We start from the raw sequence: 24,540 nt of genomic DNA, 5'->3' as shown, positions 1-24,540 counted from the left end.
GATGAGTTGTGCGCACGCCCGCGAAAGTTTCTGAATTAATTTGGACCCGTTAGGTGGCGCCGGTGTCGAGATATTTACGAAACAACAAACAAATATACGAACAGACTTTCTTCTACATATAAAAAAGGCAATGTTCGTATGTATGTCCGCTACAGACTAAAAAACTACTTGACAGATTTACCCGCGGGAAAAAGGGAGAAAGGGAAAAAATAAAAAAGGGAAATAGGGAAAAATGGAAAAAGGGGAAAATAAAAAAGGTAAATACAGGAAAAGGGAAAAGATAAAAGAGGGAATACGGGAAATTGAAAACTGGAAAAAGGGAAAAGGGATTGGAGTAAATGTGAGAAAGGGGAAAAGGGAAAAGGGTGAAAAGAGGAAAAGGAATAAATGAAAGATTGAATTATGTGATTTCCGTAATGTTCAGTTTTTTTAATGTTTTATCAAACTTTCATTTGTGTTGATATATATATATATATATATATATATATATATATATATAAGCAATGGCGAAGCATTACCGGGTCAGCTAGTATATAATATAAATAATCTAGTAAATTAATAAAATTATATATATATATATATATATATATATTTATTTATTCATTTCTTTATTTATTTATTTATATACACGTAAAAATAAAAAAGTATCTTACGTACGAAATTAAGAAAAACAATTTATTTGTTTTTTTTTTTTTAATAATAATCTTTTCCAACAGTTATTTAAACAAATGCTAAGCCGAAAACTTTAGGTATTTTATAGAAAATATATCCAGATTACTAAAAATTATATCAAGACGTGGTGGTGAATTGAGCATTATTTCAAACGATGTTAAGATCAAGAGCACGTACGTGAACAGCCTACTTTTAAAATTTAAAAAAAAAGAAAAAAGGCAAGCAGTTGTCTGTTAAAAACTATTAATTTTAGTGAAATGTTTTTATATTTTATTCAAAATTAAGAATAGAAAGCTCTTAGATTTCTGTACTTTCTTTTTTATGATGGCTTTGAATGAAGAGAGTAAGAGACGTAAGTAAAATAGCTAAAAATGGTATAATAAAAATTAACTAATTTTTTTAAATATTTAAACAAAAAACGTAAACTTTATGAAATATTATGAAGAAGAACAAAACTTTTGCTTTAAAATAATACCACAAAAGAATTTTTAACTGGTTAAAAAAATGTTTAAAGTGTCTGGTTAAAAAACAGACCTCAATAAGAGGAGCATTGCCCTTCGATTTCATAGATCCAGCGGTCTATATGACGTTGTACCGAGTCAGGTTAGCGTATTATACTCCTTTACTATTTATATAACTTATTTTAATATACGATATCTTCATAAGTGTGTGAAGTTTCACATCAAATTCTTACTCTTTTATTTCGATCGTCATCAGCCATAAAAAAATTTGGATTCACATTTTCGTTGAAACATAATTTTTTGGAAAAGAAATCTTTTCCACTTTAACAAATAATAATAATAATCTTTCATAATAATGTACTTTTTACTACTTTCATGTTGATCAAGTTTGTTTTATAAGAATTAAAAAGGTCAAAACTAAATTAAATCATTTTCATTTCTTATCTCGTTACAACGGAAAATCGAGAATGAATTAGTAGTTATTTTAACAGAAGGAGGAGAAGGAGGAGGGAAACATACTCGTATATGCAAAAAAATTCTACCCAGTCAATTATTGATGTAAAATAACAAAAATAAGTCAGATGAAAAAAAGTATTATTCCTTTTAAGTGATTTTTTCAAAGATTTAAATTTGTTAAAGAGATTGTTAAAAAAAATGTCCACCCCTTTTTCTCATCAGAAATGAAGTAAAACAACTTTTTTTACACCTTTTTTTCAATGAAAATAGATGTTTTTTAAACAAGCTTGCAATTTTTTTACTATATTTTTAATATTTTTTTCTTTATTAAAATTAATTAAAATAATTACATGAAATCCAGAAATAATAAAAGCACACCATGTAATAGGAGCTTGATTCTTTTACACAAGTAAATATGAAGCAGCAATTAAGCAATACTGCGAACATTTTTGGAAATGATTTTTATGTTATTTTCAAAGCTGAACATAAAATATTCTAAATCAAACAAAATACACAGTGAAAAATGCAAGCCAGATTATACGAACCAAACAACAGTGACTGTTTTTTCTTTTCTTTATTTTTATTTTACAATCATTACATTTTGTCATACTGGTAACACAAAATAATGTTCGTCTATCGAAATAATTCAGCAAAGCCTTCGCTGTAAAAACATAGGGTATATACAGTTATTATAAAATTTCATTGTTCAACAAATGTAAAAATCGCTTCCATAAAACAGACTTAATTATATAACGGGTTGTTTATTACTGAATTACGCAAACTGTTTTAGGTTAAAGCTGCAGTGTGTAGGTCGTCACACAATCTGTGGCAAATTAAGTCGAAGAAAGTTCTGATAAAAAATTTCCTATTTTCAAATTTGGTATTAATATTTTAGGGGTGCTCATAAATATTTGAGTTCAGACTATATCGTATTTTTAATATATTTTCAAATTTTATCACTATCAGTTATTGTTTAACTCTAACGACAATTTTATTTCGTTTTACGGTTAATAGTCAATAACCAAAAAATTTCAATTAGAATAAGATTAATTAAAAGAGAGGAACATTCCAGGAGATAATTAATAACTAGATATATTTGTACTTGCGCCCAATGATTTATTTAAAAATTAAGCATTGAATTTTGTGATACAAATGATTAGGATTTAACATGAATAAGTACAGTTGAATAAACTCTAAGTTCAGACCATATAAAGGGACTTTATTAAGATGTAACACCTGAATCATAGAATAAATATTCCTTTATGGTAAATTTGTTCTAAATCTATGTTTGTGAGCCCAAGACCAGTTTTTCCATCGAAGTATACACTGTAGTAAATAATAAATTTTCACAGAATTATATTATTTATAGATTAAGAATGCGTATTCATAAAAACAAAATTGTGTGTGTGTGTGTTGTGTGTGTTTTATAGTAGCCTAATCTTAAATAATTTAAAAAGATTTAAATGTAACTAGAAAAACATATTTTACAGAAGTTATTGTCATAATTAAAATCGATTAACGATGTTTGTATTTCACTGTAATAAAATATATATATAAATAATCATTTGCTTGTATAAAATTCAAGTTTGTAATTTCTCAGCTTATTTTTTCTTGACGTATTTGTTTTTATACAAAGCCGAAGCAAATGAGCTCATTATTATCTTAATTTATGACAATTATTTCTTTCTAAACGTCCAAACATCGCCAAAGAACAGTCATATAGATAGTAACGAGGCTTGCAGGGTGAAATTAATTTTTTCTTGATAAAAGAGAACACTGTCTTGACTGAAAATATTTTCAGAGAGATTCTTCTCTTTTTACAGAAAAGTAGTTTTTCTTTGAAAATTACAACTCAGAATGCACTTTACTAAGAAATCTTAATAGAAACCCAAGTATAAAAAATTTTTCATAACTTTGGTAGGAAATTTTATATTGTTTTTTATAAACCTGTGATTCAATTTACCAAAACATTTCAACGTAATAAGTAAAATAAAATTGTTAGTAGAAATTATTTAAATTTTGAGGTTGTGGTTAATCTCTTCTAAGTAGAATTTTCACTTTTCATTCCGTTATAATAAATGAAGATTAGGAAAAATGTTTAGGATGAAATAAAGCAAACAAGATTTTAGATTGGTTTCACAGAAACGTAAAATTTTATTCACCTCAGATAATCTTTAATTTTTACTGAGGGATCATTCGCTTGATTATTCGAATTAAGAGTTCTTTCGTTTAATGCAAAATTTGCTGTAAAAATAATTTTAAAACAAAATAAAATGGCTTTAAAAAATTTTTGTTGAAGTAAAATTATTTTCATAAAAATCATTTTGAATCTACCCTTTCAGTCTTTCGACTTTTATAAACTCGTTTTTATCTGCCCAAAACGACCACTAAATAACCTATTAATACAAAAAAAAATGGTTAAAAAAATGAGAAAAGATAAAAACATAAATTAAATAAAATAGGAATGATTATAATTCGTCGCATAATTTGCGTGTATAAAATGGAATTATTTAGCTCATTGTATAGGTTAAAAAAAAATCAGAGTTTTTTTTTTTTTTGTTTCATGATGCTAAATCATGTTTACTATAATAAAAATCTGATGTGGACATCACATGACTTCCTTGTACGCCTATAAATTACATATACACATTTCTTTACTATTAGAGGTTAATCAATATATTTAAATTAACAATAAAAAAGTAAAAAAAAAAAGGAAATAAAGTCGGATTCAAACTGCTGTGCCTTCCCCTTTACGATCCAAATATTTCATTAATTAACATTTTATTTTCATATTACTCTGGTACCAATGAAAATAAGTACCACTTATGATATACCGTTAAAAAGCTCTCAATGAGGGCTTATTACTGTAGTTAATAAAAGTCGAAAAGTTTTGGATTTTGGGCTTTTTTGGACATTTTTGGTCCAGTCGATTGCAATCAAAAGGGGAGGTGCACAACTAGATGATACAACAGTCCTAAATCCAATACTTCAACATCCTACGCCTAATCGTTTTTGAGTTATGCGAGATACATACGTACATACATACATTCCTACGCACAGACGTCACGCCGAAATTAGTCAAAATGGATTCAGGGCTAGTCAAACCGGATATTTCCGTTGAAAACTGAAAACCGAAATTTTTCACGATTATAATACGTACTTTTCGTACAAGGAAGTAACAAGAGCAACTACTACTACTGCAACAACAACTACACCAAATACAACAACAACAACAACAAAAAAAAAACAAGAATTATTTACAAATGTAAGAATAACCCATCTGACTTTTCTACCCTCTAAAATTAAATATTTGGCTAGTTATTTTTTTCAATTGTTTAATAATCTTTAATAGAAAAATATTTGTGATAAAAAACTAACAATTAATAAATTTATGAAATAAAAAATAAATCCATTTAACAACTAAAATTTGTACATGTGTATATTAGAATGTACGTGGCGTTAAAATAAAGCGAAGTGTAAGGTCTGAGTCAAACTAAAGAATAAGATCAAAAGATTTCCAGAATCTTTTGAATTTTGTTAGAAGAGATAACAGTTATTCAGTAGCTTGCGTGGTTAAAGATAATAGGACCTAAAAACACTTTAAAAAGATAAGGTGAAGGCTATTAATTTAACCTATTTGTTACATCTTTTTTCTTGTACGCGCATCCACCGACTATTAATTTCGGTTTCTACTTCCTTGTACGAAGGAAGTATTGTGATCGCGAAAAATTTCGATTTTCATATTATAAGGGAAATTTCCATTTTGACCATCCCTGAATCCTTTTTGACTAGTTTCGGAGTGACGTCTGTACGTACATATGTATGTATGTATGAACGTACATACGTATGTATCTCGCATAACTCAAAAACGATTAGGCGTAAGATGTTGAAGTATTGGATTTAGGACTGTAGTAACATCTAGTTGTGCACCTCCCCTTTTGATTACAATCGACTGAACCAAAAGTGTCCAAAAAACCAAAAATTCAAAAAAATTGGATTTTGGACTTTTTATTAAAAGTGATACTTATTTTCAATAGTTCCAGAGTTATACCCAAATAAAATTTTAATTAATGAAATATTGGGATCAAGGGGAAGGCACATCGATTTGAATCAGACATCATCTTCTTTTTTTTTATTAACGTTTTTTTTTAATTTAAACATATTCATTTATTAATTACTATTAACCTCTGATTGTAAAAAAAAATTACGATAAATAATAATTCAGTAATAACCATTAAAAAAAATGAAAAAATATCAGAAGTTATTAATGAAATAAATTTTTTTTTGTACTTTTCATTTTAACAAATATGTGTATGTAATTTAATAGGCGTACAAGGAAGTTATGTGGTGCCCACATCAGATTTTTTTTATCCGAAAAATTTTATAGATATCTAATAGAAATTTGTGGATTCGAGTCAGCAGGCAGTGCCCTCCTCCTTGCTCCTATTGACGGTATTTTGTTACGTATTATCATCTCTAGATCATCAGTCAGAATAAGCTATTGATTGGTACCTGATAACAGTACGGTACCCAAAAGAGAGGTTTGCGGAGCAGTAATACTTTGACGTATATAGATTTTAGGTTTACAGATCTTTAACTGACTACCTCCAGCCTGAAAAGCAAAAACTAATCATCCGAGTCTAAGCAACTCCAATACACCACGCATTTCTTGAGAACTCTAATCTCTTAACCCTAATAAACAAACTGATTGAATGTTCTCTTACAGGCTCTGAATAAACTGACAAAATATATTTAGGCTGTGAGGGTTCTTCACAGGATAGTCCTAGACATTAATAAATGATAAAATTTTACAGAATGACTTGCGTTTAAGATCTTCCAGCAACGATCTAATCTAACGGTTTATAGCTTAGTTGAATGCATCCATTTACACACAAGTCTGAAGATCGTCAGGACTTTCCTTAAGAAACCTAAGCCAATAACTGGATGGTTCTTTAATAGCTCAAAAGAAATAAATTTTATTTTGACATGGAAATCTTGCTCGGCTGGATATTAGATAAATTTCTGTTACATAATGCGTTGCTTCTATCCTAAGTAAAGACACGCCGATCACTATAAGATTGATGTCTAGAGTTGGCTTTTGCCAAACGCTGGGTTTATAGCACTAATCGGGGAGATTAGGAGTGAATCAATCTATTTCCAGCCAGAGAATTTATTCAGGTTTTGTTAAACTGAATGACAGCTAAAAATGTAAGATTAATGTAGGAAATCAAGCTTTCTAATAACCGACGCACATTATACTCTGAACTCGAGTATTAGAATAGTGTCAGTAAATTCTTTATCGTCATTGCCAGTAGGATATTTGATGTCTGCTAAATCGAATCGGTACTAGATTAAGAATTTTATCTAATTAACTGAAGATTATAAGAATTCTGTATTATTGTTTTAATTCTAAGTTAAACAGAAATTCATGAATTTTAAACATTTACCGATTAGCATAGTTATACATTCAAAAAGTTCAGATTTCAATAGGAATCGCTATTTAAAAACTTAAATAAATATTTTTTCTTTTCGAAAATTTCAATACTTTTCAACAAATGTTTTTTAATAATCTTTAATTATACTGTTAATACGGTTTAATCTTACAAATCTGCGAGTATCGTAAGAAAATGAAATATTTGTGAACGGCTCCTTCAGAAACTGTGAAATAAGGTTAATTTATATTTTGACACTTTTATTTAACTGACCATATCGAATGAACTTATATATTATCATAAAAATAATCAATGTTAAAAAATAAACAAATAATAGTAATAATAACAACATTCTTATTTTTCAAACAGTCTATTATTTAATTAATTACTCGCTTAAGAACACTTAAGATTGTTGACTCAGCAAATAAGGACAAAATTAATAACTTAGGCAATGAATACAATCCGTTAAACTAATGAATCGATAATGACTTGCTAGTCAGCGGGGAATTATCAGCTGAAAACGCGTTTTAAACATTAATTTATATTATAAACTCATTAGTATTCACGAACTTGCACTAACTCAAGAACAAAACATTAGATAATTATAAATTTTACCTATTGTTGTTTTACTACAAAATGCTAAATTATGCTTTTAAATAACTGTTAAGATAATTCTGAAATACTTAAACTGAATATTTTATCATTATTCTTTAAAATTTTGTTCAGTTATAAATAATTATGATTTTTAGTAAAATGCCTACAAGGTTTATAATTCCAGACCGCTAGATTAAATAATTTATTAAGTTCGTCAGTTAGTTTTCAAAAATTGCAACCACCGGCTACCACCAGAATGAACTGCGTAATAAATAATATATGTCTTTCTACCAACAATTGTCTTATAACGACAAAAACGTTAGGTCTACTCGGTATCGTTGCCTGTTTAAGATAATACTTACTTATTATATGATGACGTAGCATGAATAATAGCATACAGTATATATCGTCTGTCGTAAAAAGAGTAATAGTAGAGTGCAGTCAACTGATATTATTTTTACTTTTTCGTTCATCAATGTAAAAACTTATCAAAGCCTTGATAATTTTTTCAAAGGAAAAACGATGATTATAAGAGTATTTAATAATAATATAACATGAACAAATTTACAGGAAAACAAGTTAATAATTTTAATAATCGGATATAAATTAACCGTGGTATGATAAAGATGATGTTTGAGGAATATGCTCAATAAGAACTCTTGAAAATTCTTTCGGACGATTTTTAAGAGAAACGCCATTAGGGATGCGTGGCAAGCATTATTCGAAACGTCTGGCATTTATTGATTTATGTCATTGATAAACAAGGTATACGTAATTTAACTAAAGCCGAACAGAATTTTGACAACACATGTCAACGTTATGCTTTAAGCGATCGGGAAATGCAGATTTATTTGGAAACGACTAAGATAAAACTACTTCGGATTCAAATCTGTACGTAGGTGACTATAATCCCCTCCCACTGGATGTAACGATTTGATTATTTACTTTCCTTAATCTTTTACGTGAAATTCTCCTTTTCATGAAGGAACGCTACGGATTTTATAAAAGATATTTCCTTTCAGTTTTAAGTAATTGAAATAATTCTTCGACTATTCATGTTCTTGTTTAACAGTTAAAATGGGTTAAGATTATCACATGGCCATATTTCTGTATTCATAAGTTGGAATTTTCACTACCACAGATACCGGAAACGATCTGACAACGATGATTCGACCTAAGGAACGCGGTTCTTTTCTAGCGACGGTGAGTTTAAATTAACATTCCTTTTTTAAATAGCCTAAACCTTCTTTGTTTAATTAAATAATATAATTATTTTTTTATAACCGAATTTATTATTATAATTATAATTTAAACTAATTTAAAAGCGATATGTAATATTTCACTGAATATATTAACGTTTATAAAATCTTTTTATTATTTATAATACTCTATAAGAATAATAATGAACGTCTTCTAACTGTGCTTATGACATCATTCCTAAACTATCAACCGGTTCTACATAAAACTCGAATGTTGACTTGGTCTCAGTCCTGATTCAAACTTCGGCTTTGTAACATAAAATGTATTGGTGGGCCGTTACTTCTTTCTAAGTCAGAATTGTTTTTTACTACTCTCGCTTGAATACCATTTAAATAAAAACAAGAAATTTAAATTTTGAACAACTTAAGCTGAAACATTTTAATTTTTCGACATATTTTCAAGTCGTCGGCGTGCTCACGGTAGAAGAAAACTATTACAACGCCGTTATTTTTGTACGCCAGCGTGGTTCTTCACTAGTGTTTTAGCTACAGTTTTATTATGCATGTTCTAACTTCCTAGTAAACTATAAATGCATTCTTAATTTTACGAAATTTATTATTAAATTTGTTCAACTACTTATTTATATATATTTCGGGGTTTTTTTAAGTACTCGCCTATTGAGTCATTATATCTATATATTATTTAATTCGATTTTCAAGTGATTAATTCAGTAGTAGGTCATTCGTCTGAACTGCTAGCTTTAGATAGCGGCATATACTAAGACGTCCTTTTCAATAAACTTACAGCTGCAGTAATTTGAAGTTTTCTTAACGATAACAAAAAAAATCCTATCCAAAAAAGATATGTCGGAGGAGTTTATTCGTTGCTAAAAGTTTTGAAATATTTTATTAATAACCCATCAGCGTCAGTGGATTATAAATGTCCACTTCAAATCTGTGGAGGAGAAGAGTAGCAGCAGTTGTACATTGTACTTCTACTCGGGCGGTAATGAGTTCATTAAACACAGAAAACGTCCGAATTACACACTACCATATTCCAAACGAATAGTCTTCATTATCCCTCCATCAGCTGAACAGGTCATAAAAATGATAAATAACCTTCTTTATACATTATATCACAATAGAATACGATACGTACACTACATACGAGTTCACTACCGTTCAAATACACTGCACTATTTTCATTCATACTTTATATTATATACACTGCCCAAAATAATCGATTCTAAATCCTGTACGCAACAACCGATTATAGATGTTTGGAAACTGAATTAATTAATATATGACCAAACGCACCAACAAGCTCCTCATAGACTCTCAAGATTCGAACCGATAATTTTGAGGTGAATTACCCCATTTTTAGATTTTAAACTCGCCGATGTTGACTGTATCGATTTATACGAGCTCCTGTGTTAAGATCGACCAAACTTACTGAACGATTAAAGATCTAATAAATTTGATTGCGACCAATCAGAAGTATAAGTAACTTGCTCATATATCTGTTTATTTAGTTCTCCCGGGCGCATGTTTTGAATAATTCAATCAAATTTTTAGTTGTTAGGTCGGATACAGAACACAAAAACTCCTTGTATTCCGACATATATCTCCGAAAACCTATTTTTGCGAATATAAGCACCCGAAACTTTGCTTACAGCGATTTACAAACGACTGGTGAATTTCTATAAAAATTCCTAAACTTTCTACAGTTATAGAATTTCAGTACTAAAAAGTTAGCAGAAACCTCTCGAAAAACATTTCCCCAGTCGCTGACCGCCTATCGACTCATTTTTAATTCATTATCACAGAGAGCTTACATTGTATTTATCTGAGTCCAAACATATAAAAATATTTAAATTTTAAAAGCGAATAAATTTATTCCTTTCAGCCAAGTTCCTTTACTAAAGCCGATTATTTTTATCTACATTCTACATAATGGCAGCGGTTGTACTTTTTGAAGAATGAAAAAATTATCTCGAGTTCGTTTTAGCTCACAGCCGTGTTACGTAGAATAAATAAAAGCCCTTTCGTAGAATAATAATAATTTCTTCATCCTCATTTTACCACCTGCAATAGTTATATATAGTTAACGAGTATATCGAGCGTAAAAGACTGAGCGAAATTAAATACTGACAGTGTTAGTAAAGTATTCTATAAATTGATGTGAAATATTTTAAAAGTTATTGGTAAAGTAAATATTTCAGTAAGAAAACTGGAATTAAAAAATTATTAAATCCGTAATTAATTAATTATTTGATTTTACAGTAAAATCAAACTTGTCCAGATAATGGCTGGCGGGCTAATAGAAAGAAGATCCAAACAATAAATAAACGGTTTTATCCAAGTCTAATATTTAGAATATTTATAGTGGGCGACGAATAACCTTGCAATACAATAAAAATGAGAGAGACTGTTAGCAAGATAGATGGTGTACTCAGGCATGACTATTGTTATTTCGTTCAGGAAACCTAAGAATTTATTGTAATTTTATTTCTTATTATATTCTGAAAAAAAATTATACGTTGCAGAGAGATAAATGTATTAAACTAATACGTTTAACTTTATCGCTTTCAATTTTCTCCGGGTGGTTGAGACTTTTCTACAACGTTCAAGGATATCCGTGTTCGGTTACGTTTTTCTTGCCATTGATAAGCTTTTAGAAAGTTACGTTCTGTTTCCATACTGTTTACACCACAATATTTTTTAGATAATAAGTTTTTGACTCTTCTAAGAAAATACTTTTTTTTAAGAGGGATATTTTCAGATAGTATCTGCAAATGAAATTTAGAAAAAATTCCCAATTGTATTTACGTTGTTTTGATCATGTTAATCCAATGAAAACGTTTTAACCAAATTTGAATGTTAAAAGACAGATATTTTATTACTTTCCTTAATATCAAATACTTTTTTACATTCTTTTAGCCTTTCTGTTCAGAGAAGACAAAAGTTCCGTTTTGCTATCATATTCACTTATCTCGAGGTGGATGATCGTGGGAAACAGGATAGGACATCAGTGTGATAGAGATCGTTAAGTACGAGTATATTTAAGAATAAATTTAAAGTTACGACGAGTGTAATGATGAGAATGGATCGAATAATTTACTCGCCGACGTATAGAATACAATTTTTTCAATTACACAAGCAGTAGAGTTAAGGTAATTTGCATATACGTAATCAATTTGTATGTAAAATATGGAAATAAAGTTTTTTAAATTTTGTTATAAAAATAGAGGAGCCTGATGTCTATCATAATTACTAAAAATCAATCTGTTTTTCGGCTTATTGATTCTATATTCTCGAGTAACTATAAATAAATCACAAAATCCATGCATTTTTAAATATAATCTTAAAACATACAAATTCAAAGAATTAGCACAGTTGTGCTAATTCTTTGAATTTAATCGCTTAATTTAACAACAAATTATTTAATAGAATTTTCAATGAATATTAATATATAAATTCTCTTATTTTATGCGAATTTTTAAATCTAATTATCTTAAAAAAGATACTTTTTAAAATAAAACTGTTAAAATTCTGAGATAAGATCAAGTCAGATATAACCGATGATATTAAAATTGAGGTTAAGAATCCTTAACAATTAAAAGGATACGATCCAAACTTTAATGATTTTTCAAGTTAAACCGATGAGATATAAATATTTGGTTATCCGGCTCGGTGTAAATCCGTCTTAATGAAGTATGTTTTTTCATCTTTCACACAAGTAATAAACAATATAAGATGTTTGTAATTTGAATCCAAAGTGTTACCTGATAATATCTGACCGAGGAGTATCCAGTCACTCACTCACAAAGTATCCCCTTAATGAAGTCGAATAAAATTACAATATTAAATGTCCCTTGATAAGATCTGAAGACCTGCAAGAAGAATTGACCTTGTTATCTCTAACTGTTAGAGACGATTTCATGGATATAGTCCAGTCACTAGGGATTTTTTTGTTAAAAAGTTAGTAGAGTTTAGGGCAGTACATAGGATTGTAGATTAGGGTAAAAATAATTTGTTTACATATGACTGGAAAGAATTTCGCTAACTGGACAAAATGGCGGCCGTTCAAATGTAGTGAAAATCGATTTTTCAATTTTGTAGGCCAAAGTAAACTTTCTAGGCGAAAATGTTCTAAATAAAAGTTGTAGGCATTTGCAGTTCGTATAATTCAAGCCCTTAAACGTTGAATTTCATTACCGAAAAACCGTTAAAAATTGCCGTTTTTTTCAGATCCAATATTTATTGCGAAAATAGCTTTTTTACGATTTTTATTATTTTAAAAGATAGCCTTGGAATTCCAAAGTCAATCAGTGGTTACACAAAAAATTTGGCTTATTCATTGCTGAGATATTAAAATAAAATAATCAGAAAATAAATAATAAAAATTCTTACGCAGCTGTGCGCAATAAGACCGACTTTTCATTATTTTATTCTGTTTCCTTTTGAAAAAGTAACAAATCATTTTAATTTAAAATTTTACAAAAAAAAGATAGGTTACGCCAGAAAGCTCTACAATAGAAAAGAAAAACAAGTTTCAATTCACTTGCCACTGTGACACTCCGTAAGAGCGCATGAAAAGTGTACCACTAATCAACATAACCTCAACTTTTTTTTTACCTTAAATTTACCGTAACTCAAGAACGACTCAACCAATCTTCATTAAATTTTCACATGCTCAATTTCAGATATACTACTATAGCGTATTTAAATTTCAATGAAATTTTTCTAGTAGTTTTGGAGATTTTCGAGCCTCAAATATTTATAGATAGGCCTATATATAAAGGAAACCCGATTTTTATTAAATAGTATTTTCGTACTTCTTATACATTGAAACGTAAAGTAAGTTCATTTTCAACCCTCACTTTCTCATCATGTGACCGAACGTAACAGAGTACCTTTCTTTTTTGGAAAAGTCGGTAAAAAAGAGATCTCACAATGCGATCGAATCCGTCGTAAGAAAACTCAAGAAAAACCTATTTATTAATACAACATAACCTTAATTTGAACTTTTTATTTATTTATTTTACCAAAACCAATTTTGCTTAATCTTTACTAATCTACCTATCTGAACTTTTAATTTGAGCTCACTTCGATAATATTTGTAATAGAATAAAAGAGTTAGAATTTGAAAGAAAATTTGTTTCATAATGCATAGTTAGGAAAACAAATTAAGCTGAAATATGAGCTAGAGTTATTACTCACTTCTGAAAAATATGTTTGAAAAGTGAATCCAGCAAAACTAGACAGTTTGATATGAAACAAGAAATCAGTAAAATAAAAAAATTACGATATCCTTTGGTGATCACAGATTAAACAAAAACAATATACAATTGTATAAAATGTAAATACCTATTTTATTTTTTAATTAGGGTATTCATTTTATTCAAAACAAAAAATAAATGGAAAAATACATATAGTCCAACCATTACTTTACATAATCGATCCTTTTTTCTTTCTTTCTTTTCCTGTTTAGCCTCCAAACATAATCGATCCTAATCTAACGTAACCTAACTTTTAATCTTTCTTCTTTTCCATAAAAAAGGATGCTGCGTGGATTTGTTTGTTTGATGTGTGCTGACATTTTTACTTTAGCTGCTATTGGCGAAGAGCGAACACGTGGTGCGCCGGGCAGCAGCGCGCAGCACACGAACGATTATTTGGTTCGAACGATTTATACTTCTTGTACGAACTACTAACCTAACATTACTGTACATTTTTATTTAGGGGATAAAACTGGAAAACATTGCGGTTACAGCAGTTTTAAAAACTCACAATTCAAGAAACAGCTAAAAATGTTCATGATTTTGAAGTTTTCGTTTTAAAAGTATTTGTTGTTGTCAGTACGCTAAATTCATACACATTATTTAGTTACAGTTGGAAAAAATATTTATCAAAATCATGAGTAATGAAACACAAATCACCTAACATTTTCGCAGTGGGCCCCTCCTTTTTCTAGTCTTAAACTAAATTTGAAGGTGGATTCTAACCGGTTTTACTTTAATAGTTTTTATTTTACAATACGCGTTTTTTATTATTTATTTACTTTACACACTTGTTGTTTATTAACAAGTGTTAATATTACATTATTTGGAAATTTAATTTATCCTTTTATAATTTTTATTTTATTTTAATCTCCGAGACCACCGTTAGGTATTACTTCAGAGGATGGATGGATGACAGTTTTTGTAGTGTGTGAAAATGCCATGCCTGATTCGAACCTGGGACCTCCGGATGTGGCGCGCCACAGAGGCCGGCTACCACTCGCGCCGCAGAGGCCGGCTATCTTTTTATCATTAATCTATTACAATTACAATGTTATTCAATTTTTGTTTCATTAAATTTATATTTTATTTTTGATATTTCAAAAATTTCATTAATTTATTTTACATATTTCAAAAATATCTGTATTAGGTATTATTTATTTTAACCATTTTAAAAGGCAAATTTATGGGCACCTGAATATAAAAGGCTGCAATGAATTATCAACCGACCGAAAAGGTTTATGGCTTATACTTAAAAAACAGAACACAAAATTTTCCTTTATCGCGTTTATACAATCTATGGAAAATAGTTTTTCATAGCTTATGCAAATATCCCGGTTTAACATGAGGAAGCACGTATTTACAATAAAAGGACCTTGGACAATGTGTAAAGATCATTTCCAAACGCATAAATTAATTTTCATAAATTGCATAAGTTAACTACCATATGTGAAACCAGATACAGATAACCAACACCAAACGCATAGAATGCAGGTAATTTGAGTGAGATCTTTAGAATAGAATATGAAAAAAATATATACATATAAAACTGAATAGGCTTCCGTTTAAGATAAGAAAATGTAACTGAATCGATTGCGTGCTGAAGTTACTAAAATAGTTACTTTATACAGTAAAGTCCTTCAGAATATTAATATAATTTTTTTATCTTAACTAAAAAATGAATTTAAAGAAAAAAGTTAAGTACTGTACCATCGAATAATCCATAATCCTTATGAATTTAAAGCTTTAACTGAGAGTTTTTGGTGGTGAAGATTTAAAGTAAACGTGCCGGACAAAATGATCCAACATTTATTTTGTCAATAATTGTTGAGATTAATATGAAGTTAATATATTTAATATCTTCATATTTAAAATAATGTAAATACTCAGAACACCTTCAATTGTAAGAAGTTGAAATGTTTATTTTTATTTATTTTTAAATTTTTGTGTCTGTTAGCATCATATGTTATTAATACAAGCTGATTTATTAACGTAATTTACCTATACCTCAGTCAGAATACGTTACTACATGTATGTTTTGTCCAAATCGTTTTGTCTTAATTGAGTGATGAAAGTTAATGCTGAGTAATCAACCAATTCAGTTTCCAGCCTATTCGTCCTCCGGGTTTTGAGACACGATTCGGGTTCTCCATCATTCAGTTCGGATGAATCCAGATTATTCGCCTTCCGGTTATTGAGATTTGGGTTCTCCATTAAAAATTGGGGGAACGTCTATCGGGAAATTTTCATTTAAACATCGAGGGACTCTCCAGAGGGGATCGAAGTTTAGAAATTGCATATTTAACGCCGAAAATATATATAAGAAGAGTACATGTCCGTATACGTTTGTAAAGAGGGTCGAGTTCTGTCGATTTACGCTTTTTGAGACAGAGAGAAGGAGAGAACTGAGTGAAAGAGAGGGGGTGAAAGGGTGAGAGAGTAGTAAAGAGAAAGATAAAAATACTCCCCTCTGAAATGGTACATTACTACATCGCCCATTCACTTGCTTCATTTGTAATTTTTTTTTCTGATTAGAATTCAATATATGATTATCTGTTTTTATGTAACATTATCTACTTTTTGTTTAGTATCGTTTAAAGTTTTGCTAAGAGCAGTAATCGTTATTGTATTATTATGTGCGTGTTTTACATTTTCAGTTTTCAAGTTGTGCTACTATTTTTCAAAAATGTCACCGTTTTCATCTCGTAATACTAGTTTATAAACTATTTTCATACTTAAAACTTGGTAAAGGTAAATCTATACGTCTTTTTAAATTAATCATCGAATTTGTTCTTCAGTTCTCAAATTTCATAAGAAAACCTTATAAAACTTTATGATATGACCTTTCTTTAGTGAAAATTTAATAGTACACGAATTCCATTATTATTTTCATTCATTAAAAGCTACATAAAATACTAATTTACAAATTATTTCACTTTTTTTAAACATTAAAAGGAAAAAATTATATAACTTTTTTATTTAAAAAAAATTATAAATAGAATTTTACTTTTTAAACGTAGACAAAAATTTGTATTAATTTAAACAAATATCAATCTGAATTTAAGCTTGAACACAAAAAAAAAATTGTATTATACAACCTACACTTAAGTAACAACAAACATCGATAGAGTTGTAACGTGTAATTCTGCAGCATATAATCTAAATCCTTGCTAATAATATTATGTCGCATCGCTTCGTCCGCTGGCTAAATTTAAACACAACTACTTACTCAAAGGTGAAACATGGAAATTTCACGTCAGTTTTAGCGGTCAGAATAGAAAACAGATAATTCTCTTCTGTATCAATCTAACATAGCGTAACATCAAAGCTAATATTTCCACCAGCGAGAGGAGAATGTATGACTGATAGTGTATATTGATAAAACTTGCGGTAGACAAACATAAAATAAAAAATAAATTTTTTGTTTTGCTAACGATTGTGCATTAGTAATGAGTTCAGTTTCTTTTCTTTATAGCTGATATCTCTTTATATATCATATCTCTAATACGTTTTAAAAAAAAAATTGCGTGCGCGCATATGTGGTGTGTGTGTGAGAGAGAGAGAGAGAATAAAAATCGTTAAATTATTTTAAAAATTACACATTTAAATTAATTATTTAATGCTGACTGTGTTGTTCTGAAAATTTGATATTTTCTATCAATAATCTTAAAACTAATTTAGCAATATAAATTAAGAAAAAACAAATGCATGGTTCATGCTTTTTTATATATATATATATATATACTTCTTACATTAAAATCTTTCAAAAATAAATTTTTAGCTGAACCCATTTAAGTTCTACCAGTGGATAGAAGACTTACCTTGTCTCAACTGATTTTTTTTTCTATATTCACGTACACAATTCTTTCCATTAATAAAATTCTAATTCATCAATTATTTTCCGCTCTTAATTAAGATGAAAAATTAATAATTTCTTATAGTTTTTGACCTGAAATATTGAATAAAATAAGTCCCAGAAACGTATCTACGGTAGTTTTTAGAAATCTGGGGTGAAAACCAATAAATTAGGGTAAAAAACCCTGTTTTTATTTTTGACGTAAAATAACTTTGTTCAGTAGATAATAAAATATATAAAACATTTAAATAAAACTTTTAGAGAATTCAGTTTTGAAGAAAACGGTTAAGATAAGTTGAATAAAACAAAGAAAAATTAAAATTTTATTTAGAAACAGAACATTATTATGTATAAAAAACCAAATACTTTTTTTTTATGTGAAAAAATTTTAAAAAACTGGAAATTACACAACAATTGTAAAATAGTACAAAGTTCCATTCTCTGGAATACCTAGTGCAACATATAAGCTTCAGTGCCAAAGGTAATAATTCATGAAAGTCTTAAAATATAGGCTAATTTAAAATAATTAATCTAAAATTTGTCTCATCGAGTCTAGTTTATATTAATAATCATTACATACAATTCGGTATGTGGTTCGATTCATCAACAGTAACACAAAACCTTGATCATTTTGAACACTATTTCAATTTTATTCGTTTTATATTAATTTTGTTCATTCTAATTTAGTAAACAAAACACTAGTGTTCTGAATACTGACAACCCATTTCTTCACCTCTTTAACGAAGATATTTTCAACAGTTATACGCTTTATACTATTGTCTAATATTTTATAAATTTCAGGTCGTAAGTAGACAATTGATTTTCGAAACCATTGTTTAAATACAGCCGGGATTTGTGTATTTTCTGCATCCATACTTCTTATATTGTACACATTATTTATTTTTTGATCTTTACAACTACTGAAAAATACTGTTAATACTTTGTATATGTATAGATTCTTTGTGTATAAAATATTCAGTTTTTTTGAAAACCTCAAGAGGTGGATTGAAACTGTTTTTGAAATCCATAATTCTAGTTATTCTTTTTTGTGCTATTCCACACTTGTTAAATGAGATTTATAATTGCCTGTCTAACATTCGATTCTAAATCGAATTTCAACATTCTAGACATTCAAGTCTAGATTTAATAAGAGAATTATATATATATATACAAACCAACCATTTTTGATTGCAATAATTTCGCAACTTGTGAAATTTATGAGTATAATAATTCGTTCCTTAATTTTAGCACGTGAGGGTTCCAGTTTAATTCAGAATTTATATCAGTCCTAAATATTTAGTGGAATTAGTTTTCGTTATGTATTTGCATACACAAATATTGTTACACGAGCAAGAATGTTTATGATACTTTACAGAGAAGGTCGCTTCCTCCATATCCACGAAATTAACAAAATTAGATTTACTTGTGCTAAGAACTAATTAATTATTGTAAAACCGATCTCTGATAATAATGAGATCTTCTATCGAAATTTTTATATCTTCTCACGTATCGCAGTTATATTCTATTGCAGTATCATCTGCAAAGAAGAGACATTTCCCTCTGAAATTATCATTACAAATGTCATTAATGAATATTAAAAACAAAACAACGGAGAGGACAGTACCCTGCGGAGTGCCACACGATACTACAATCCAATCACTTAAATTGTCACCCATTCTGACACATTGTAGACGATTTGACAGGTAAGATCCAAACCAGGTTAACGCGATACCCTTAATTCCTATTCTCTCTATTTTAGCTAGCAGGATTTTGTGATTAACTGTACCAAATGCTTTTTGTATATCTAAAGGCAAAACTGAGAATTTTTTACCAATATTTATGCTGTTGTATGCGTCTTTAAATAGTTTACTTAGTACCATTTTAGTGCTTTTATTCTTTTTTTTGTCTTCAGTCATTTGACTGGTTTGATGCAGCTCTCCAAGATTCCCTATCTAGTGCTAGTCGTTTCATTTCGGTATACGGTTTTTTCTTCTTTATGAATAGAAATTGACTCTTGCTAAAAAAATTGTTTTTACAGAGAAAATTAATTTATTTTTCTTTCACGACTCTTTCTATTATTTTGGATAGGACAGGGACCAAGGATATCGGTCGGTAGTTTTCCACCCCTCTTCAATCAGCTTTTTTGAAAACTGGGATGACCTTTCCAGCACTTGCGAGAAGATACCAGTTTCAAAACTTTTATTAATGATAAATTCCAATATATATACAATATTTTTAACGCATTCTGTAGAATTCGATGGATATATTATCATGACCCCTTGATTTTTTATTTGTCAAGGATTTAATAACCCTTTCAATCTCCTCGTTACTGGTCGGAGATACTATAAAAAAAGATCACACAGACCGATTTTATCCTACCGCCAACTATGTAGTTATGACTTATATTGACGTAAGTTTTATATATTAATTTACCTGGTATTCCTGCAAAATATTCACTAAATACATTAGCTATTTCTGCTTTATCCATAATTTCCTCTCTGTCCTACTTAAAGACACATAAAATTTGTTGTTTTTTTTGTCTTCATTCCTATAATACTAATTATAAATAGATAATATACATAAATAAATAATTAAAGGCTTTCCATGTGCCTTTAATATTACCTCCGTTGGCGTCCAGAATTTCCTTATAATAAACATAGATTCGATGACATACTGCGGTATCAAGATTTACAGTTAATTTATTATATAGTATTTAAGTAACTTAATATCAAATGGCCTACTTCGTAATTTATTCAATATTTTAATCTTAATTTTAGAAATGCTAATTGTTTCCTTTGTTAACCATGGTTTTAGTTATCTAATTGTTTGTATGTTCAGCATTTCTGTTTTTTTTTTTTTTATTTTAAATCTATTAATTATTGTACTTACAGTAGCAATAAATCTTTCAAAGATCTTATCAACATCTTGAATATTATACAAAGAACTCCAGTCAAATATGTTTAGTTATTCATTAACTTTATTGAAATCAATATATTCTAAGTTCTAGCTATATATACGTTTTACTATCTAACTGTTTACGTAATTAATTATCTCAAACTTAAATGCATACAAACTATGATGGTAACATTCGCTCTGTATAATAATTTTTAATTTGCATTTACAAATGCTTGATCTATATATGACCTTGACTCATTATCTACCCTTGTATACTTATCAGTAATACTGCAAAAACAGCACTTGTCAGCGATATTAAATAATCATATGATTCATTCGTCATTCCAAACAAATCTATATTTATGTCTCCTACAATGAAACATTTTCCTTAAATTTCAAATTTTTATGGATATAATTCATTAATTCAAAAGTAAATTCATTTTTAGTATAATATTGCAATCTATATACTTCCAACAAGCGAAAAACAAGAATAAATATTTTAAATTGAACTAGTACTACATAACCAGTACAAAAACCTCTTATCTCTTCAACATTGTCAACGGTTATATTTCTTTTGAGATATACAGTAAACCCTCCAGATCTTTGTCATTACAATCTCTAAAATTATTATATCCGTCTAATGCATACAAATCAGAGTGAATGTCATTACTCTATAGCCATGTCTCACTTAAAACTATTACCTCCGGTTTAATAGGTAACGTTTGTACGTTAATAATTGTAATTGTACTTACAAATATGTTAACATTTTTCTTTAAGCTCCTAATATTCTGATGAAAAAAAAAGAACCACAACTACAATCAAAAAAATTACACCTACCAAACGTCACATATTCTTCAAATAATTGCATCGTTTTATCCGTTTATATCTTTGCTATTTATCAAACGATTTCCGATTTTATTCTGCAGGTTCTACCAACATCGCTTTTCCCAGTGAAAATCTTTCTTATGTCTTGTCCATACGTATTTGTAATTTTTATCTCCGCGTACTGTTTTGCTTTCATAACTAATTTTTTTAGATACGGCAACAAAATATAAACATCATTGGCCAGTAGATTCTTATTGAGATTACAAATTTTGATTTTACGTCTTTTCCTATCCATTACCTTTTTAAACCATTACCTTCTTTGCCCATAGCTTTTAGTATTTTTATTAGTCTATGTTTAGTATGGAGAAGCCGGAGATCACCTTTTTTGAATCAACGAGGAAAGCATAATTTTTATTTGAAGTACCTAATTCAAATGAAGTTCTATGATGCCAATCTTTCTTATTGAAATATTTCTGTGTTGCCCGTTTATCCTATACGCATAGAAAACAACAATAATTTGTAAAATCCCCTTGAAGCCGTAGCAATATAGCTATCACTTTTAACCTCCACAAATATCCCACTGATTCTGTTCACATTTAACATCATTTAGTACGGAAGCCAAGTCATCATACTTTTCTTTTATTGTCACTGAATTAACTAAAGGAATAGATGGCTTTTCGTTTCAATTATAAAGCAAGGCCGTTTTCAGGCTGTTTAGATGAATGTATGAAAATACGCCACTAGGAATATATGTTCCATATTAATTCATTAAACGATCAATATCATAACAAACGCTTAAGATCCTTCCATTAAATAAAAACTTAAAAATATTATATTCCATTTTCGGTAAAATGAAACACTTATGTATTTATCTACAGATTCTACTGTTGAAGTCCGGAACCAAGAAGTTCAGCTTTTTGTTTTGACAAATCAGATCACGTACCAAATCATTTAATTTGTTTTGAGTTATTAAATGAGGCTCACTAGTGGTTAGTAAAAACGAAGGGTTACTTCTAGTGGTCTCGAGAAGCTGTGAATCAAATCTTGATGAAGAAGAAGATCATCGGGAAAAATAAATTTGTCCAAGTCTAAAGGCTCCATCAGCACCGATTATTCCTGAATATGAGGATTGGGTCGTTGTACTGAAGGCAAATTTGTACACTCAATTTTACCCTTTTGCTTTTTTGAAACCCCTCTGTTTTAGTAATGCAGAAGTACCAATCAGTTAAACGGTTAGAAAGTTTCCTCCACACCATAGGAACAACAAACAGCATAGAATCTTTCTTGCCATTCATCCACTGCGCTAGATTTACGTGAGAACACACACAGTAAACATGAGAAGCCTAACCCAACCACCTTTATCTTGATTTCCAATTTGGCATTTAAAATATAAAAAGTAGGTTCTTTGACTTCCTGAAATATAGATCTAGTCTGTGACTTTAAAGTACATCTTACGCGTATGTAACAAAACTTAACTGCAGGATTTTTGCAACATCGACGACTTAAATTAGAACTTGCCATTTTGTATAAACTATAACAAAATCACTAAAAGACAACTGACTGCACGCAAGACAGAATCAAACTAAATTTTAAAGAAACAAAACAGGGTGTTAAAGGCTTTTAGAATGTGGTGGGAATACCCAGTAAAACAAAGCGCAAACAACTCCAAGTATTTCAAAACAGGTTAACAAATACTCGGAAATGGGACGTGGTAGAACATTTCTGTAAATATATATTTTAATAACTAGTAAAATGAAACATAAAAGAGCGTTTTGATTAATGATACAAAAATCACGTTAACCAGTGTAATTAATATTGGTGTAAACTTATTTCTAATTATAGTATCGACAGCACTGTAATTTCGAATAGGCGAGTATTTGTACGCTATTATTTTTTGGTTAGAATGAATGAGTTATCCAAATTCGATAACGGATTGAAATTTATTAAACGGTATCTTCCTTTTAGTGGGAGTAATATAATTATGACAGAGTAAGCACAAGGGGAAGTTATACAACCCGCAACACAGGGACAGCCCGCACCACAGGGGCATTCCACAATATATCCCCCCAAGTAGTAGTTCATCGTTCCCCTTTAGAAAACCCATCCGAACTCCTTTCCCTCCATAAAATGGAAATATCGAGGCGATTATTGGGACGCTTATTTACTTGAAGGTTGAAGGCTAACTGTAACATGAATCAGGTACACTCTCGATCTACCAGATCACGGTTATTAGGAAATTTATTTATATCTCCAGAACGGTATAAATGATTGTTAATGAGTATCAACTATGAATTAATACTACGTGTAAACTAGCCAGGCTTCGCGCAGGTCACACGCACTAGTCGTTTGCATCAAGCCTCCTGTTAGAATACTGCTGTTGAATATAAATAAAATAAATCTTCATTTTTCAACGGTGATTTTCTTACATAAATTGGATTTATGCATTAAATGTTTATTCAAATAAAAATTTGTTTGTTTTACTAAATTAGATTCTACTTTCAAAACTCAATCGTCGATCCGCCCTATTAAATCATTAATATTGTAATAGTTGATTTAAATAAGTGATCGCGCAAATTCAAATGGTGATGTTCTGAATTTCAAATTCTAAGATTATTTATGGAAAAATACTAGTAATTTCGTAATTACTAGTGTGAACCCTGACACAACTTACTTTTCTATCTATCCTCAATTTCCTAATTTACGAGCCGACACACAGATCTATATTTACATATCCTAGATAGACATTACTAAAATTTTCGCATGATTTATTCTACAGCCCCTGTTAGTCGTTTTCGCATAATTATTTAACAGTTTAACCTGAAAAATCAAGCACAACTACAATTATAATTTGTACAGCGCAAGTATTTT

General features: G+C 29.2%; 1 protein-coding gene across 2 annotated transcripts in view; it reads left to right on the top strand.

Annotated features, from left to right (window-relative positions):
- LOC142334282 (dopamine receptor 1-like) overlaps nt 1-24,540 on the top strand; it is a 93,755-nt gene that overhangs the window by 9,563 nt on the left and 59,652 nt on the right. The window contains exon 1 of one of the 2 annotated variants that reach the window (XM_075382196.1): nt 8,741-8,818. The exons of the other annotated variant lie outside the window; for it this stretch is intronic. Coding sequence (XP_075238311.1) covers nt 8,780-8,818 — 39 coding nt within the window. The 5' untranslated portion in view covers nt 8,741-8,779. Of the gene's footprint in view, nt 1-8,740; nt 8,819-24,540 lie in introns of those variants that run through there. 2 annotated transcript variants of the gene reach the window in all.

This window comes from Lycorma delicatula, chromosome 1 (assembly GCF_047948215.1).
Source record: "Lycorma delicatula isolate Av1 chromosome 1, ASM4794821v1, whole genome shotgun sequence".
NCBI classification, from domain to species: domain Eukaryota; kingdom Metazoa; phylum Arthropoda; class Insecta; order Hemiptera; family Fulgoridae; genus Lycorma; species Lycorma delicatula.
Note: the sequence above shows the minus strand (reverse complement) of the source record. Positions and strands in the feature narration are given on the sequence as shown.